This window comes from Esox lucius, chromosome 14 (assembly GCF_011004845.1).
Source record: "Esox lucius isolate fEsoLuc1 chromosome 14, fEsoLuc1.pri, whole genome shotgun sequence".
In the NCBI taxonomy this organism is placed as follows: domain Eukaryota; kingdom Metazoa; phylum Chordata; class Actinopteri; order Esociformes; family Esocidae; genus Esox; species Esox lucius.
The window spans coordinates 18,065,151-18,079,492 of record NC_047582.1 but is presented as its reverse complement, the minus strand read 5'-3'; the positions used below and the strand labels follow the sequence as shown (position 1 = coordinate 18,079,492).

At 41.0% G+C, this 14,342-nt stretch overlaps 1 protein-coding gene across 5 annotated transcripts in view; it reads left to right on the top strand.

The window, feature by feature from the left end:
• The window catches only part of rgs3a (regulator of G protein signaling 3a), a 142,530-nt gene that overhangs the window by 40,748 nt on the left and 87,440 nt on the right, over positions 1-14,342 (top strand). For all 5 annotated transcript variants that reach the window (XM_034296986.1, XM_029125042.2, XM_029125045.2 and 2 more), the window contains 3 exons: positions 261-344; positions 5,264-5,375; positions 13,609-13,652. In XM_034296986.1, coding sequence (XP_034152877.1) covers positions 261-344; positions 5,264-5,375; positions 13,609-13,652 — 240 coding nt within the window. The remainder of the gene's footprint in view (positions 1-260; positions 345-5,263; positions 5,376-13,608; positions 13,653-14,342) is intronic.

Below are 14,342 nucleotides of genomic sequence, written 5' to 3'. Positions count from 1 at the left end.
ATATTTGTTTCCTTGAGATATTTGTTTCCTTGAAATATGTTGCCTATCTCAATCAACTGATGTTTGTGATTCATACCTTAAAATCAGTTTCTTCAGTGTCAGGATTTTTGTTCTTGTTTTTAGTGCTGATATTACTATATTCTAATAAATATTAGGATGCATAATGTTTTTCAAGTGATATTGAAGTACAGCGTTTTGTCCTTGTTGAAAATGTAATCAGATGTTAATCTAACCCTAAAATCTTCCCTCTCGAACTGTAGCCCCTGGACCTCTGTAACCCCTCAAGGACGCTGGTGGTCTCTGAGGAGATGATCCTTCACGAGAGCAAACACCTTTCTATTAAGGTAAAAAGCTAACAAAGCATGTGTGTGTTGATCACGCTCAGTTAAATGGGAGAGGAGTCGTGGACATGTCTTACAGATAAGATATAAGAGAGGAGCATGTTATAAGGATCTGACACAGGTCTACTGAATTGAAATATAGAAAGGCACAGTATGAGGAGAGAGGAGTGTAGACACATTGCAGAGCAGTGCATTGTAGAGCAGCAGCCACCCACACATTTTGATATGGCTGTGTTTTACTGATAGCAGAAGACAAGCTTCTAGACAAGCTTCTGAAACATTGCTTTCCCTGTTGCTGAAGGTTCTTAAGCAACACTAAGTTTAATGTTTGCTTTTGATTTTGAGGGGGTTGTAACAGAATGGTTTTCATACTTTGGGCACTGCACTATGTTTCAAACAAAGCCCACGCCTTCAGAATGGCAACCTACATGATATCATTCAAATTCTGATCTATATCATCTCTTAACCGGTCTTAAACTAGCACTGGAACAATACTTTTACTAATTTGCCAGAATCCATTTTGTAGTTTGTTCATCCATTGAAATAGAGTAGACGTTGACAACTTGGTTCCAAAAAGCAATCTCTCCTCATAACTTTGTGAGAGAGACGAAGGGAGTGTCCGAGTGATGGAGAGACAGAAACAATGGGATAGAAGGAAGGAGAGGGAGAAAGCAGGAGAGGTGGGGAAAGACAGATCAAATAATTCATTGCACAGCATGTCTACACAAGGAGCCGTTGTTTAGTAGTGGTGAATTAATTATTCATAAAATGGAAGCAGAGGCGTTGCTAGGACCACAATGCATTTGGGGCTTACTTCCTGTGGGGAAGAAACCCAATAATGAACCGTTGATCCAAAATCACTGTCTACTGGGCCTTCTCAGCATTTCCATACATGCCACAGAGCAATGCACATTTTTATGGCCTTTTTTACTCATCTTTACCAATAATCCAATAATTCTGGAGGGCATTGTAATGTTGGTAAATTGTGTTTTGACATGTTTATTGTAAATTCCTATATTCCATTAATATTGACAAAATGCACTATACATTATTTGATGTACAATTCAGACAAAACCAAGGAAACCTGTCCCAGGGTCACAGATACTGATGAGGTGTTTTAACCACACATGCATTGACCTGAAGAACAATACAGTACTATATCTCCAATATCTCTCACTTTGGCTGTCTTTCTCTCAGTTCAGTTAACATTTATAAGGACTTCATTGACACTTGTTTACATTGCCTATGAAAGTAGAAAATAAGATACAATTTAAATAAAGAAAAAGAATACATTTATACAGTGTATTATATCACACACACAAAATGTAGATATAATCAAGAAACTCCAACTGTTATGATATTGGCTATGTACAGTGCGTTGTTGTTACAATGTGCAAATGGTAAAAAGTATGCAAGACAAGAACAAATGTAAGAGGATATATATTCTATTTATGTTTACAAAGCTATTTTTGCTCCGCTGGTTTCCTGTTTCTCATGGCGGTCACAAATATTGCTGCATCGATTGCACAGTATTTATATATGTATTTTAATATGTTGTTTACCGAGAGTCAATCTGAAGGCAATGTCTCTTTTACAGCTGAGCGCTGTGTTCAATTAAAACATAACACATATACACAAATACATAGACATTTAGATGACTTATTAAGGAAAAGAGTCACAATTAACCCGGAGAAAGTCAGATATCAATGCTTTAAATTGCCCCATAAACACCAAAACATACAATAAAAAAAAACATCTTTAATTCATTCTATGTACAGTGTGCAACAAAAGTAAAGGATTTTTTATGATCTCTAGAACCGGCAGGGGTGAGAAGTGTTACGCAATGTATTTATCTACTTTTTTAAATTAGCAACTCTATAAGAGATTAAAGTTGTTACTTACATTGGATGTTTCTGCATTAGTGCTTTAGGAATAAATATCAGAAAATGTTATTCTCTGCTATAAATGGTTTAAATTAAATTCAATAAATCGTCTTTATTGACGACATTGCACATCTTCCATTTTTTCCTCTGTCGTGTTTCCAGGCCTTTGTTTAGGGGTATCAGAGTGGAGGTCTGCATGGCTTTCAGAATGTCCTCTACAGTTATCTGTTTACTCATCTGTGTCCACATAAGTTGGTTGGGTCATGCAGTCAGATTATTTATTTTGATTGTTGATTCATTTAGCGCCCACTGGTTTCAATCCAATACAATATTTACTAAATCCATATAGTGCCTCTCTCTTGTAATCTCGAAACCATATTCATATATCCGTTTTTCTGAGAAAGCTTCAAAAGATCAACACAGAAGAAAGTAGTCATGTTTGTTATGTTTCATTCTGTAAGTGCATTCCCTATGGAGTGTGAGCGAATGCGAGCACCTCCTTTGGCCTTGGCTTTCGGCTTTGGTTGGAAGTTTGGGTGGATAAGGAGGGATATGCCAAACACAGAACTACTTAGTTTCAGCCCTGAGTTCTCTGAGCCAGAGAGCCATGCCAAGCGGGTCAGCCATTGTAATATTGTCCAGGAAATGTAATGGGGGGAGGTGGCATGTTGGCAGAGGTCTGGGAGAGGAAGACCAGGAGGCACTATTAAACATCTAGTGGGTTGCTAGGTGATTGGTAGAAGTGGTGTTTGACCTTACTTTCTTTCTATCTCTCTCTATAACAGATCTACAGAGAGAGAGAGAGAGTGAGAGAAATGTAGACAGATTGAAATAAAGACAGACAGTATCCTAGGATATGAACCTAGAAAAATGCTCAGTGACACAGAGGGAGAAGAAATTACAATGTGAGATGAGACAGAGATGACAAAGAGAGAAAAGGAGGAGAGGAAGACAGAGACAGATAAAATGACAGAGAGACAGATGATTAAGAGAGGATGAGACAGAGAGAGAGATCATCCCCACTCAGCCCAGTCAAAGCTATATTCTCTCCTGTTACTCTCCTCCTCAATCTGTGAACTGCTCAGGGTTAGAACTACTGCTAAATTACAGGAATGTCAAACTGCAGACACAAAGTGACAATTCTGTGTTCATACTGGAAAGAATTCTATTTTCATTTCCTGCTATCAGTTACAAGTGAGCTTTTCAGATTCACACTTTGTACTGGGGCAGAGCTGCATGGTAATTGTTGCCCCTGGCTGGACCTTGATAAAAGACACTAAATATTTAACAGTCTGTGTTTGTAGATAGTGTGGGGCCAGTCATCTCTGCAGATTGGCCCGGTTCAATGAGCAATCTGTGTTATTACAGCTTTTACCATAGTGATGCATAGCTTGCCTTTCTGCCCTCACACACACACACACACACACACACACAATCTACACACACTGTTTTGATTTGTTTTGAGTTGTACGTTGTGCTTTGTGTGGACCCTAGGAAGAGTAGCTACTACTTTGTCAGGAGTTAATGGGTATCTTAAAAATACATCAACCAGCAGAAAGCTACACATTTTGTCATTTCTTTATAGCCCAGACCCCTGACAAATGTAAAGAGAGCCAGAGGTCCTGGTTTTGGTAATATACTCCTCTCTGAAGATCTGAACCTCATCAGCATGTACTGGGTTTGGTGAGGACACGTGGCTTTCAACCACTGCTTGATAGCTAGGATGATATTAACAGCAGTCCATGGGCAACCTGTTTCTATGTGATTGGTTTAGTAAGCTCTCTCCCGCAGATAATTAGCAGTAAATGATACGCTGTAAAGTACACATAAGGCTCTCTTAATAAGAGCAGGATGCTTGCAATGGCAGCGTTGCGGGTTTGATTCCACTGATGAATTGTATGCAATTCACCACAATAAGCCACTGTGGATGAGAGCGTCTGCAAAATAACTGAAATGTTTGATGTAAATAGTGCTCGAGTGCTCTTCTGTTTTACACCTACACAGACAGATACAGACCACAACAACAAGACCCCGAGCTCCCTCTGAATCGGCACAGTAGCCACACGCACATTAAAAAACACACGCTGCGCCCACACACAACAGACAGCCTGCAACCCGCTGTTATGATGCAAGACCTCTGCTGCAGCTCCTCCGTGTCGCCCAGCGGGGGTTTCACTGAGCGTGTTGTTTGTTCAACACAAATGTGAGGCCTGACCTTTTCCAGTGCAATGACCTTCTGCCGTAACCTGCTGCTGGGGAGAGACTCACTCGCACACACTCATCCAGGCATGTATTGACATACACATAATGCCTTTTTTTTTTCCTGAAAACGATAATGCTCACAGACGGAGGGCCACAGGAGGTGTGACCCAGTCTGTTTAGGCTCAACAATGGCCTTTCTCCCTCCTGTCTGCCTCATTGTTTGGCCCATCCACTGTCAAGCAGGAGACAGAGGAGTCCCTCTGCCAAAACAACCACCCCCACAGCACACCCGAAACACACACACACACCTTGGGGCCAGGAAGGAAGGCAGTTTGGGAAAGGCAGTGTATGTGCCCTGCCCTTCTCTTCCCTCACACGCGAGGATCAAAATGTTGCGGAGTGATCTTTAGTTAGATGTTCTTGTGTCCTCCAAGCCAGATTGTATGTATGATACATGTAATTTGATTTCATTTTTTAAAATGTGTGTGTGTATGAAATGTATATTTGTATATTTTTATATTGCTGTACATGGCTCAACTGCAAAAGAGACACTGGTCCCAGTGTGAAACTGTAAAAAAGCTTTATGAAGGCTTTGGAAGTTGAAGAGCATGGTATTCTGTGTGAACTACTTCCTGTTGCACAGAAAGTAATAGTTTCATTGCTATGAAGACACTAGGTGTAGGTGAGATGTTCTATGTATGTGTGTGTGTGTGTGTGTGTGTGTGTGTGAATGTTCAAAAGAGAGAGCTTAGGTATGTGTTTTGCACATATGTCAACGTTTTGCAATGTGCTTTAATGGTTTGCCTCAGTCTTTCTCCTGTATATCTCTGTCTGCAGGTGACCGTGTTCATCTACACAGACCTGATGTTGGTGACCAGAGAGGATGAGCCTGGGAGATGCAATGTCCTACAGAACCCTCTTTTTCTCAGACAACTTCGGCTACAGGACGGTCAGTGTTTCAACCCGTACACACAAACCCTAGACCCTGACAGGACGGTCAGTGTTTCAACCCTTACACACAAACCCTAGACCCTGACAGGACGGTCTGTGTTTAAACCCTTACACACAAACCCTAGACCCTGACAGGACGGTCTGTGTTTAAACCCTTACACACAAACCCTAGACCCTGACAGGACGGTCTGTGTTTCAATCCTTACACACAAACCCTAGACCCTGACAGGATGGTCTGTGTTTCAACCCTTACACACAAACCCTAGACCCTGACAGGACGGTCTGTGTTTCAACCCTTACACACAAACCCTAGACCCTGACAGGACGGTCTGTGGTTCCACCCTTACACACAAACCCTAGACCCTGACAGGACGGTCTGTGTTTCAACCCTTACACACAAACCCTAGACCCTGACAGGACGGTCTGTGTTTCAACCCTTACACACAAACCCTAGACCCTGACAGGACGGTCTGTGTTTCAACCCTTACACACAAACCCTAGACCCTGACAGTAAAGGACATGAGCCCAACGTGAACCTGTTTAATCCTGTTCAGCTCTGATAAGTGTATCAATCTCATATTCTTAACCTTGACCATAAAATGACCCAAACATAGATTTGACCATTACCTTCACACACTTAACCTTAAAATGCTGAAAAATGGAAGTTGTAGTTTTATTGACCCTGACACTTAAAATCTATGCATGTGCATAGCAGCAACCGGGAATAATAAATATGGAATAATAGGGAAAGTGTGATTTGACAATTTCCTTTGAGATCTGACAACTTCCTAATATGGATGCTGTGCGTTTGAGACGTCATATCTTACACATTCACTCGATGGTCTCATTCCACGGACAAATTGCAGGAAATATTTCCCTAATGTATATGCAGTAATCTGATTGAATAAATCCCATGTTATTTTTATCTCCCAGTAGTAGTTAGTCTTTGAATGGGATATTTAGGCTGAAAGTGAGCCAAACCCCTGGAGCTTTGTCTTTCAGGTTCTCAGTTATATAAATACTCCACTCAGTTGGCACCTTACATTGAACAGTTTGTCCCAGAGTATAACAAAGTATTGGACGTCAAATAAATACGGTACTTTTTGTTGAAAATACGACTGTTCATAATTTAGATAGGAGATATTGAGGAGTAGGAGTCAGCACAGGCTGGATGGTCATGAGAGCCTTAACGTGTTGTGTGTGCCCATGCAGGCATCCTCTACACACCTCTGTGACATGTGTTGCCACACAGAAAATACATCTATTCTGGGATACATTTAAAAATAACAGAAATATAATTAATACATTTAGTATACATTTACAAATATATTGCATTTAAAATGTCAACAAAATAATTTTTAGATGAATTTGAAAATGTATTAGAAAATACGTTTAAAAAAAAATATAAATATATTTTTCAATACATTTCAACACTTTTTAAATATCTAAATGTACTATAGTACATGTACTCGAGTACAGTGTTTGGCCGGCAGTGTTTGGAGACCATGATGTTTGGCTCCCCAGTCGTGCATACTACCCACTGCTCCAAATAGGGATATCTCGTTCAGAAGGGCGAGTTGTGGCTGACTACATTACTTTAGAATATACACTGCTCAAAGAAATTAAGGGAACACATCGGGTTTTGATGAAGGAAATACATATATTGAAGATCAACACTGTCCGTGGGTTTGATTGGCAGACAACACATTGTGACCCTCTGGAACACCCCTATCTCCCACATGTTGTTCTCTCTCTCACTCTGCTCTTCTCTCTTATCCTCCATGCGGGAGGGGACATGAGGCTCATCTTTCTGTTCAATGTGCACACAACCTTTACCCTGCGCCCTCTCTTCCCTTCTACATATTCCCTCTGAAGTGGCTACTCAAAGAACTCAATAGGGTTGTCCCTAGGAAAACCTTCCATAAGTACATCTTATTGACAGTGTACAGTTGCACCAATCAACAATCCAACGCACGGTCACCGTATGTGACAGGAAATGAGCTAACGGTCAGCCCAGCGGAAGGTTAGCAGATGTGTTTAACCCCAGAGACTCCCAGTTAAATCCAAAACCTTGCCCTTCTTTAGTTCTTATGCCCTGCCACTTGACACCCAGAGAACAGGAGGGGGATGTGGAGGTCCCTCCTCCCCAGGGACAGTGCTCTCAGCCGGGCTACTCTGGTTCTCTCCTCCCATCATGGGAGGGGTTGTTAGCATGGGAGGGGTGCAGCCCCACCCTCCTACACCACTCAGGAAAGAGGCTCATGGGGACTTTTGTTCCAATGTTTGTTCCAACGTGTGCGTGTGTGTGTGTGTGACAGGTTTATTTCGACCCTGTCACCTCCCAAACAGACAGACATTTGGAGCGTGGGAAAGACACAGGGTGATAAGAGAAATCACCTGTGCAGCGGGGTCACAATGAGCAAACCATTTGTGACCTGTTTATGCCACCCTGATGGAGTATGCCATTTCCTTATAAATCATCGGAGATTCATCTTTGGAGGCTGAACAACAAAAGGCTTCTCATAGCTATACAAAGTTTGACTTTGTTAAAGTATACCCACTATAATCCTAGTCACTAATAGCTAATAGTAGTATCAGCTCTGATCCTCCTTGTGTGATGGTGTCATCAGGTGTCTGTCCTGCTGCTGTGTAAAGAAATGAAAGAGTGACCTCTGCTGTAGAGTTGGGAAGATCACAAGCATTCTGATCTGGTACTGATTTTCCGGTTGCAGGGAGGAGGTGAAATAGTCTTGCCTGCCAGCCTCTGGAATGTGTTTAGAAGTGAAAATGGAAGTTTCCAAACTTTGAATTAGATTTCTATGGTACCGTAGGTCCAGGAACATGTCTATTCTATGGAGATTGAGCCGTTGTACCTTTTAAAATACCGCTTTCATTTGGATTAACTTAGTGTCCCAGACACATGTGACTGCCTACAATGATAAGTTGGGAGAGTGGGAGGGAGTTCAGATGAAATAAATATGAATAGTATGGCCATGTAGTATAGGCTGAAATAGAGGTTATCGTTGAGTGAAACAAACATGTTCCTTAATCAGTGAATATATTTCTAATGCTTAATACTGGTGTTGGTGTTAGTCAGCACATATAATTCTGAAGCTGGGATACTGGTGTTGGTGTGTTAGTCAGCAAATATAGTTCAGATGCTGGGATACTGGTGTTGCTGTGTTAGTCAGCAAATATAGTTCAGATGCTGGGATACTGGTGTTGGTGTTAGTCGGTACATATCATTCTGAAGCTGGGATACTGGTGTTGGCATTAGCCAGTAAGTATAGTTCTGAAGCTGGGATACTGGTGTTGTTGTTAGTCAGTAAATATGGTTTTGGTTCAATATCCTGACAGGACTGCAGACCATAATTCATGTAAAATCAATAACCCATTACAATTACAATACACCTTAATGGTTGTGTTTGTCATAGTCAGTCCGAAAGTACATATATTCCAGCTTATTTGTACAGTAGGCAATTTGTGTCATGAATCACTTTAACAGTGGAATCGAACAGCAATATGGATGCAGTTTAATATTGCAATATTGCAGTACTTAGTGAAGTAACTCCTGTATAGTGGAATTCTATTGATAGTTTAGTCCTATTATTGTATAGTCATATTATAGTTACTGTATAATACATTCATATTGTTGTTATAGTATAGCAATATTGGCAATTAGGCAATTATTTTAGGATTGCTAACTGCAATTCTGACCCCAAAACGTTCTGGGACATTGTAATGTCCATGGAAATTCAACTCCTAATCTCAGCTGCCTACAGCTTCCAAAAATGTTGATTTAGTTGCCACTCACAAAGCTAGGAGTGCCAGGAGCATCAGCAGTTACTTTTTCAGGGCTGGCCTTGCATTTGAATCTGCCCTGCCCACTTCTGCTGCTCCCTCCGATAGAGTTATCCTCGGGAGCAACCCCCATTTCTGGTTTCAGACAATACTAGTGAATGCGGTGTGGAAGTACTTGCATACTCTGTACCCTTATAAATGAGCTGGGTTGGATTATCTGGATCCCTTTATATTATTTCAGGCTCTATCACCTGTCTGTTAAACCTCTCATTGCAAAAAAGATTTAATCACACAAAAGTGGAAAGCTGCTGCTGTCATTCCTTTTTTCAAAGGAGGCGATAAGCTAGACCACAACTGTTATAAAGCTTGATTCTTGGTCTGGCCTTCTGCCTATATTTCACTTCCTTTCTGCACTCTCTGCAATCATTGCTTGATTTGTGATGGTCGACAACCTTTTGTATCATTTAATTTGTCTGTTATCTAGTATTTCCGGTAGACAGATGACAAGCCTGTGAGTCAGCCCATATTTAGACCTCAGATAAATAGGATGTCAGAGTTCCACATTTAAGAGCTTCCAAAGATTCAGACCAACTTTAACATGTACAACTTGAAATAATCATTAGTTCAATATTGTTCATATGATTTTCAAGGGGCGCCAATAATTGTGGCACATATGGGTTTGATTGAAATAATTATTACATGATCACAATTTTTCTTTGAGGAACTTTCACTCAACTGACATATCTAGGGTGCCAATAAATCAGGCGGGCCCTTGTACGTTTAGATCTCCCTGTCATATGACAATAGAATAGTGTCTGCGATACTATCCCCTCCACACTAAACCACCCTGGACTAGCTAATACTATTCTGGTCTGGTTCCGTAAGTGAAAGAGAGTCGGAGACAAGTTGTGTCATTGTTTAAAATCTTGTAAACATTAGATGCGGGATTCTACACAGTGCACCTTTAACTCTGGTACAGACAGCTGCACACACGGTTTTGTTTAGTAAGTCCATAGGCTGTGTGTTGTTGCATTTTTCCTCTTGTTGGACAGATATCGCTGCCACAGTAGCAGACAGCGGAGACAGGTTGACAGCTCAGAGATAGAGAGGAGTAGACACCACAACAGGTGGGCCCATCACACACCATCACAGCCTGTCTTATTCTATTATGGATGACACAAGGTCTAGGACACACACATGCAGAGGCTTCACACCAGATTGGCTTCAAAATTTGGTTGGTCAAACATCTGTACATTACAGACCAGCCTCTATGGGCAGAGGTGAGCATCCTGTCATATAAATAGAATTCCGGTTGCTAGGTCATTGTGGTTAAATTGTCAAATAATTCTTATACTCAAGCCTATATTAGGGTTAAAAAAAACATGTGTAATGCTAAACACAACTATTTATGTGATTTGGCAACAGGTCAGTAACACGATTGGTTATGAGAAGAGCATCCAAAAGAGTCTTTCAAAAGTAAAGATGGGGAGGATTTCACCACTATGTGAAAGACTGTGCAGGCAAATAGTGGAACAATACAAGGATTATGTTTCTCAACATAAAATTGCAGAGTTTGGGGATTTCATCATCTACGGTACATAATATCTTTAAAAGATTCAGAGAACCTGGAGAAATCTCTTTATGAAAGGGACAAGGGCGAAAACCAATATTGGATTGATCTTTGGACCCTCAGACGGCATTGCATTAAAAACAGATTAAAACTGTATTAAAACCCTTATAACAGCAAGATAAAGCCAAACTACATTTTGCACGTATAACAACAGCATGGCTCCGTAGTAAAAGAGTCTGGGTGCTAAACTGCCCTGCTTGCAGTCCAGACCTGTCACCCATTGAAAACATTTGGCACATTATGAAACAAAAAATGCGACAAAGGAGACCCCAAATTGTTGATCGGCTGCAATGCTATATCAAGCAAGAATGGGAAAACATTTCACTTTCAAAACTACAGCAATTGGTTTCCTCAGTTCCCAAATGCTTACAGAGTATTTTAGAAGTAGAGGTGATGCAACACAGTGGTAAACATGCCCCTGTCCCAACTTTTTTTAAACATGGTTCTGGCATCAAATCCAAAATGGGCATGTATTTTTCCAAAATCAATACATTTTCTCAGTTTCAACAAAGTTATCTTTGTACTATTTTCAGATAAAATCGGGATAAATGATTCACACATCATTGCATTCTGTTTTTATTAGAATTGTATGCAGTTACCCAATTTTTGGGGAACCTGAGTTGTAATACAGTCATGGCCAAAGATATTCTCACCCTTGCAGTATTAATATTTTTTCAAAGTAGAACATGGTATGGTATGAATGTCTTCTAGAAACTTAAGGTTGTTAGTGTAATTCTGAAAAAACTAAAAATGTTAAGGAGGTTGTTCAGAACAACTAAAGGGGATATCACACCCTGAACAGTATTGGTAATTTTTTGTCCATTGTGAAAAATGTTTGCTTGCGCTTGAGTGCACTAGACGTTTTAACTACAATTTGTGTTACTTATTGCCTTGCTAAAGCTGCACACCGTAAGGTTGTATTTTATAATTTAGCCAGTTTGGATTTTATAATCTAGCCCGTCATGTTGAGAATATGATAAGCTTTTAAATTAAACCCATTTGATGTAGATTGAAATTGCTAATGGTCAGTTTTTGGATTGGTAAACAAAACAATGATTTTCAGATGGCGAGGCGCACATTTGTGTTCCTAACGAAACCAGTATTTATGAATGTGTCTAATTCCTCAATGGGAGAGCAAGAAAAGCACCGCCGTTTGCATTAATAATTTATTTTTATTCAGCAAAGCATGTTTACCTGAGTGTTTCCTCTCTTTATCCCTCTTTCAATACCGCATATTGTATTTGCAGAGAATTCCATTGCCAACAGTAAATAATAATAATAATCACAAAAAGCCTCCATGATCAGATATTTTGGGAGAAAGTTTTAGCTCTCTGACATTAGCCTGCTGGTCCTTGCCAAACTCTTAGGAAAGTTTGCTAGCCAGCTAGCTATATGTAGCTCCTACCTTGACAACATTGAAGATACTCATGTGTATCCTACCAAGGAAAGAACTTGGACTTGCATGCCTGTTTGAGAAACCTGATCCTCATGCTGTTCCTTTCTTGTCTTCCTGGTTGGTGAATCTCAGACTCTTACGTAGCAAAGACCCCCTAAACGTAGCAGGTCACCCCATAAGCAAGATCGTAACTATTAGAACCATGACAGTGTTGTCCAGGGTAGGCAACTCCAGCCCTGGGGTAGGCAACTCCAGCCCTGGGGTAGGCCATTCCAGCCCTGGGGTAGGCAACTCCGGGGGGCCAAACAGCTATTTTCTTGTCTGAAGTTGTTTCCAGTTAAATGTGTCCCAGGTGTGCTTTTGTCCTAATGAGAAGGAGAAGATGAAAACCAGATGTGATTCGGGCCCTGGGAGTTACCTTCCCTGGGGGAGAGGAATGTTTTTAACTTTAAACTTGTGTTTGACCATCTTGATTCCTGATTCAAGCTTTTTCGTGGCCTCCCTCTAAAGGGATCTGTACTTGCTCTTGAGATCCTCCTCTTTGGCAGAGCTGAGACACACACACACATACACAAAGGCATGCTCGTGCTTCCACACACACATACACAGTTTGTTTGGGTGTGGTAGGTGGGAGACAAGATGTCAATAAATATCACAGCTTAGGCAATTTTATCTGCCCCCTTGACAGCCACTTCTCGTATCCACAACAGTTAGACTGATCTTGGATATGACAGGTTGTAGGAAATGGATCATTCCTGTTTTTCCGTTGCCCAATCACTTTAATCACTTTAAACCTCAGCCTGAGTCATGATCTTTTTAGGTTTGCTCATCAGGGAGGGACAAGTGCCCTTTCCCCCCATGTCCTCATATCAGTATTGTGAGCAAGATTGAGGCCCACACCACTGGAGATGTTAGGCTTGCTGTAAGATTGTCTCCTCCAGTTGTCACCAGTTGGGGATGGACTTCTAGACTGGCCTCTGAGATGTTCCAAGCTATTAATTTGGTCCTTCTCTGACATGCAAACAGATATTCTCACAGCCCATTGTTTATAATTGCTTGCCAACCTAGCATCAAATGTAGCCTGTCCCTTTATTTTGACCACCAGCGGTAGCAGTTGTGCAACAAGCAGCACGTGTACATTTACTTAGATTGTAATTTCCGGAGACACAGCATGTTTATGCTGACGCATGCTTCAGTGACGAACAGAGCGGCGCCTGACGTCAGATGGCACCATTATGTACACGGAAACGCATCACCATCAGTTCGACGGAGTTGACTCCATATCTGACGTGAGAGAATGGCCCGGGAGGACATTGGCCTGTTAGAGGATGTGTGGGTGGAAGGAATCTTACCATCTGAACATATAATTGATCATATTTAATAACTGTTTGGTTCCTTCCACAGATCATGCTGAAGAACTGAGGTTCTATCTCATCCACATGACTGAGGTAGGCTGTGTGTGTGTGTGTGTGTGTGTGCGCGCGTGTGTGTGTTTTTCAAAAGGGCCATGCACTCCAGTGAAAATCACATTACTGGGCAGACACAAGGGCTGGCTCAGATTTCTAATGAGAATGGATATCTCTCTCTCTCTCTGTGTCTCTGTCTGTCTTTCTCTCCATGTCTCTGTGTCTCTCTCTCTCTTTCCCTGAATTTTCCCATTTTTGTTCAAGCTCTTCCCTACGACTTCTGTAAAAACGTTTCTCAGACCAACTGTGAATAATATGTGATATCGTCACCCGATTACATGAATTATGCTGTGTAATCTAATTCCAAGATGTATATATGAAAAGACCTAGACAGGCTATCACTGTTTGATATCGGCCCACTGGTAATTGTATTACCTCTATTCCACCATGTCTAATTAAGATTGTTATAAATAGAAACTGTTACTTTGAGGAAGGAGGAAAAGCCTGGGGCTGATGTGCTGGGTTAGAATTGTGCTTTTTGTAGTGTGTAGTGAAGCTTTTTTTTTTTCTACCTCTCTCTCTCTCTGACCCACACACACACACACACACAAACACACACATCTTGTGGGTTAGGTCTTGTGATGGCATGTCGACTCCACTATCTCTAGTACTTATCAAAGAAAGTGCATGTGAGTGTCTGTGTGTCTTTGTTTGTGTGTCTGTGTAAAACAG